The 6,000-nt window shown below is 47.4% G+C and overlaps 1 protein-coding gene across 1 annotated transcript; it reads left to right on the forward strand.

The window, feature by feature from the left end:
• Positions 1-1,664: 1,664 nt before the first annotated feature.
• On the forward strand, positions 1,665-3,049 carry EI90DRAFT_3022354 (uncharacterized protein; the record flags this gene model as incomplete). Its single annotated transcript, XM_039057762.1, has 8 exons — positions 1,665-1,778; positions 1,924-2,017; positions 2,072-2,087; positions 2,156-2,299; positions 2,350-2,409; positions 2,469-2,496; positions 2,554-2,598; positions 2,912-3,049. The coding sequence occupies 8 exons, from the start codon at positions 1,665-1,667 to the stop codon at positions 3,047-3,049; spliced, it is 639 nt and encodes a 212-aa protein (XP_038908595.1).
• Positions 3,050-6,000: the final 2,951 nt, after the last annotated feature.

The following is a 6,000-nucleotide window of genomic DNA, read 5'->3' on the forward strand; positions in this document are numbered from 1 at the left end:
GTAAATTAGATACATATAGTCACGTGGGCAAGCAGGAACCTCTGGGTAACTGCTTACACACCACCGTAAAATACACAAACTTGTATCACTTACGGCCTTGTGTGCTGAGCTACCCAAAGACCTCACATCAAGCCACCATTGGAGGATCTTGGTAGCTGCTTGAGTGGTGTGTGAGTGTTGATTTCCACCCACTGGCCAACATAGGGAGTCGGCAAGGTAAATAGTGGATTCAGCAGTAGAAATGATGAATGCTATCCAATGGTTGTCATTGACATTCATTATTCCACCAAATAGGGTTATAGAACCAGATGCAAGCTCAGACCCCAATAGATGGAGGGTGATACAGGTGCGGTCATGTTTGTATCTTTCTAGTCCGTCCTTCTGAGTCACACAACCAGTTAGGTACTGGATCTCAAGTGGGCTCAATAGCCGTGCCTTCACACCTCCATTCCCCAGATCGTCACGTAGAAGTTCGATATGGTACATAATGTCAGTTGTCGTAAGGCAGGACATGGAAAGGTGACGCATCAAGCCTCCAATTGAACTGAACACTGATTTTGAGAAACCCAGGACTTTACTGTTCCAGGGGCATGAGAGGAGTTGCCTTTGTGCTGCTGTAATAGCACTGTGGTGTGCTGGGTGGTGGCATACTATCTCCTTGACGTGTGCCACTACATCTCTCCATACCTGCTGCAGGTCACATAGTTGTAGCAAGGCCTCCCAGATATGGAGAATGGTGATGGGGAAATAATATGAGCCAACATGAACCGAACAGGCTGGGTTGTCATCATTGGGGTTGTGCTCGGAGATGAGGTTTTTTATTGAGTGGTAGGTTGGACAATCTATGGTGTGGAGATCATTTTCGGACAGTTGATTGACGGAGGGGGGGTGGTGGCTGAGGTGTATGGTTGAACCTTGTAAATTTGTCTGGAGGACTGGAAGTGTAAACTGGATAAATTCGGTGACAGACAAGTTCCCGTCTGGAAAGTAGGATCCAATAAAATCACCTGGGATGTCGCTATATGAGATAGTCTCATCCGTACACAAAGCAATGCGGTGTGCAAGGGTAAAACCATTCATGAGATGATGCACAGATGCTCAGAAATTTTATGGGGGCAGTGCTTTCAAAATTTTAAATTTTAAATTCAAGGTGCCTTCCGTTAGTTAACAATTCAATATAAGTAATATAATTCGGACAACTCCGCACCCCTGCCGGTTAGGTGTCACACGTCACAACGAGTGGCTGGTTTGCAGTTTATATCACGTGCTGAGTCACGTGCCCGTCTCAGCCGGTAGTTGGTCGTGTGAGTACAGTATACTTCAAGCGGTATAAATCAGATCCCTTACTGGTCAAGGGAATAGTCATCTTCCTGATGTGAGTGCTCGCCAGGGCTCACGAAGTTAACGAATTGGGGCTCAATGGTTTGATTTTCATTCTTCGCAGTTTGCTGCAAGGATTTCAGACGCAAGCACACCTCAAGTCCCTTTTATAGTCCTTCGTTGACTCATAACCTCTCATTAGAGGCACTTCTTCATATGTAGTTTACACCAACACAATCCGGAACTTTGGGGTCCCAATTACTCGGACTGACTGGTAACGTTCTACCGACACTCTGATTTTATCGCCACTCATTCTGTACTGCAGGGAGTCGACCATTTATCAAATGGCCACGGTCCGTGTTTTCACCATTCCATTGGTGACTTTCCTTCATCCGTGCCGATTCAGGTTACTTGTGCAGTGGTGGTTCAAATGTATTATGGATACCGCCTCTACCGACGTGGGTGGATCCCAATAACATCCTTGATGGTTTGTGTTTGACGACGCATCCAAGTGAGCAATTCATCCTGGCTCTCGATCCTGGTGGTGTGTTCGCAATCACCTATCACTTGACCCAAAGTTCTGATGTTCAAGTTTGGTTCTAGGTAACGCTCACTCTCGCGCAATTTGGTAAGAGTCGTGACGATATATGGAAAGGACCTCATTGTTCAATCGATCTTTCCAAAGGACTCGCATTGGGTGAGTGTGTGGGTAGTGCGAATCGAGCGACACTTATCATCAATAATCTCCTAGCTGTTTGCCTCAAATCGTATGTGCCATGACGAGCGAGTGCCACGAAACGGGTCTCATCCATTACTTATCCTTTCCTGTCCATAGAAATCTCACACATCAAATCGAACAGACAGTTACCCCGCTTCGACCGCTAATTCTCAGCTGGTTGCTCATCGAAGCGGTCGTTGACACTCTGATCGCCGCGTCCATGTGGTACTTCTTGTCACGACAAAGGACCGGATTCCGGGAGTAAGTTAACATCTGAATCAGGCTTTCAATACCCTCACATCACTCCGCAGAACCGATTCTGCCATTACCATATTAACTGTGTACGCGATTAACATGGGTGTCGTCACAACGTACGTGATTTTCTAGCATGTTCCCATGTTTAATTCACAATGTACCCTATTTGTGACAGTATCTTGGCAATGACCGTTATGTTTGCGGTAATAAGGGATCACTTCATTCAGAGTCATTGCTTAGGCCTGTGCGTTCATTTATAGTTCGCATTTTACGGTTACCACCTCATTCATATGGCCTTTGTTTTGGTGCGTCTTTACCACTCCGGGCACTGGCCGCTTTAACGGTTCTATTGTACCAGTCACTCGGGGCTGTTTACGCTGTTAGCTTACTTGCAAAGTGCGTCATTCACCTCACTAATCCTACTCCTGGCACAGAGGACAGCAACCCACTTAACAAAACCACTCAGCCTCCACTCGCGGTCCATCATTCGAGAACGACTGAAACCGAACAATCGAACAAGGGCTCGTTCTATTCATTTCTCTCAGCTCCCAGAGAGGGTGATTCCAATTTCTCTTTACCTTCTTCATGCCAATCCATTATCGATAATCAAACTTTTAGATAAGGGATCAAATATCACAAGCGATGAAGGGGAAAAGTCCTGCAACTGCCTCTGGTGTCAACGACGCCATGACAGCGGTCCCCCCAGCCATCGAGGTGCAAAACACTGTGACACACGAGATTGAGATTGTTGGATAATCCACCGGAAATCCTTTGTCTAGTGTCGTGACTCTGACATTCTTGGTTTTACTTGCATGTTTGTGGCTTTATTTGGATGGTGACTCAGTTCCCGATATGCAGCATCCGATCAAGAATAAGATGATGGCCAGCGTTTCACCAGCGCTCAGCTTAAACTTTGTATCATTGATAGTTACATTATGTCAGCACTAGATATGTCTCAGTTTAATCCCATTTCACATGACTAATCAGGTGGATCCGCGCGTGCCTCAGAGGAGGCCGTCTTGTTCTGCACTGTCGCAGTGCGGATGGAACAAGACGGACGAAACCCTCCTCCGGGCCCAAACTTGGTCTCAGACCAGCTGCGGGAAGAGACAAGTTGCATCCGGGAGCGAGATAAATAGCGCACCTTATCCACTCCCCACCTGCCTGCGCAATCGTACTACAACGTCTAACTGGTAAGTTAACGGTAGTGCGATGAGGCTTCTAACCGTGTGTGCTGGCCCCGCTCCTCAGGCCTGCACACGGTTATCCCTGCTCTCGCTATCCACTAAACGCGCGCTTACTCTTACTTTCATAGTTCTTAACTGAATCTCCGCGCTTCCCACCTCCTTCCCCATCGCCTCCGTTGCGTTACATCATTTTTTCACTTGCTACCCTCTCCTGCATTTACTATTAATGTATTTAATTGACGTACGGCTCGCATCGCTGGCGCACAATCATACGCATTGCAGGTCCATACGGACCGTGTCCACTAACTCATGGACCGCTCACGGAACCGAACTGATTAGTATATTTTTATAAGATTTTAGGGAGTTCTGGAAACGTTAGAAAAATCTCTCACCTCAGTCCAGCCTATGTGAACTGAGGGAAGGGGAAGAAAAAATGGTGTATTGGCTTGGTGTTTACTTGAGTGGCACGAGAATCAAAAATGGACGAAGTGCCAATCATTCGAGCTGGATGAATGTGTATGGCCACATCATCATGCCAACCTTAAGTCGAACAGTTGGGAATTGCTTGTACCTAAAGATGAACAACCTAGTTGGGCTGTATTCGAGCATTGGGTGTCAACCCACACGATTCAACACATAATACGATATGGTGCATGCGGTCCCTCTTGTAGTGGGCCTTCGAGCCCCGGTGAAGAGGGTGTGGGAGAGTGAGTTGATTGTGAGAGAACTAGCTGCGGAAAGGACCAGGTTAGAGGGGGTTGGACGGCATAGCGGTAGACTACTGAATTAGGAACGATCGGTGTAAATAACTGATAGGTGTGTTTTCGTGATCGATGAGGAGGCACCAGACTTTCATGGCGGTGGTGGGCCACCTTGTAGCAACCTCGACTGCTTGCATGGAATATCCATCGAATCAAACGATACGCGGGTAGGACTGCTGACGCACCACTCATTCACCTCAGTGATTCTCCTGATCGCGGACTTCGTCTCTGCGTTCACCATACCGGATTCTGCCTTCTGTATCTTGCGTCTCTGTGCTCGAATTATGTATCCCTTTCCCTGTCTTGTGATGTCCAAAGCTCTACGAGCACGATCCGCACTTCCAGTCGACTATCAGACATCGCCCTCGGGCTCATCAAACAGTCATTGTCGATCGCGCCCCACACTGTCTATTTAGTCGCCCCATCGGGGAGAACGTTAGTGGCGTAATGCTTCGCGACTGGCTCGAGTTCTATCTTTCTGCGGCTTTCGACATGCTTTTCCTAAGGTGTTAGGTGACTGTCTCCGAGTATGCTGAAGTGAAACCCGGGGCTGTTTAGTCGCACTGTTGAATCGAAGAATCAAGAAGAAAAGAAAATTATGGGAGAATGCTAATATCGTGATGTAACAAAACCTAGTGTAAGAGCAGTGGGCGCTTGCCGCGCCAGCCGACCCTCACTAGTTATTACTCATTTATAGGTCACTACTCAGGGCGACGCTGCACATCTAGCAAAAACCCTGGTGCTAATCCAGTTGTCCTACATATGGCTGGGACGGCATTCGGAGGACGTGGTGACGGTTGACTGCTAAGGGAAAACGCAAATGGCCTGGTATAAACGACTCTACATATATGTTTCGAAGGCGACTATCGAGAGGACATTCGATTCGATTCCTTGAATCAAAAGACTAGAGCAACCCAAACAATGTAGATCCACACAATGTCTAGCTAATTATTCATTGTGAAGGCCAGAGTGTAATTCTCCTTGATCGTCTAGGAAACCTTCATCCTGGAGTAGCTCCGGTAGTTCTGAAAGGGAGATCCTTCTGTTGACTGCATTTTGCATGAGATTAGTCCTTCCATCTTATTCCCGTAAAGTCTTGAATATAATGCCGGACCAGCGTGCGCAACCTTTTGCAGTCCTGGTCGATTGATAATCAGTGATTTGGAGACAGACATTCAGGATGTTGTGTAACAACTATCGCCGGTTGGGGCAAGTTCGTGAGTATTCCAAGAGTATGCCGTTTCCGCGAGTGCGACGAATATAATACAGGTTGAAATGTGCTCACCATAAGGACCTGCAAACGCCTTCTCATTCCCCGAGAAGCGCTTCCCCTGAATCCGGGTTAACGCTGGTGACGTAGAGCGAGCAACAAGACTAGGTGTGACCCATAGGTATGGATGGACGTGTATGCAAAGAATCATCGGGAGTCGGGTGGAGGTACGTCACAGTAATACACTCTTCTTCAGGTAAGGAAGCACTTGAAGCCATATGGAACAATAGCCATGAGGTAACAATGTATTGATGACGCAAGCACATCGGGTATCAAGTGGCGTCACCGGCTAGCGTCTCACTTTGTCGGAACTATTCCTGGTAACTTCACATGATTTTTGTGCATCGAAACGATCGGATGAGATGCCGATCGCAATCAATCCACCTCGTGTCAACCGCTGGCTTGCTGATATCCTATCAATTGGCGGTCACTGAATCCTTTTGATGACAATTTCGAGGCGGACGGTTGGTAAATTTTCCCCGTCGTGCA

Source organism: Cantharellus anzutake (assembly GCF_015039405.1).
Source record: "Cantharellus anzutake strain C23 chromosome Unknown EI90scaffold_151, whole genome shotgun sequence".
NCBI classification, from domain to species: domain Eukaryota; kingdom Fungi; phylum Basidiomycota; class Agaricomycetes; order Cantharellales; family Hydnaceae; genus Cantharellus; species Cantharellus anzutake.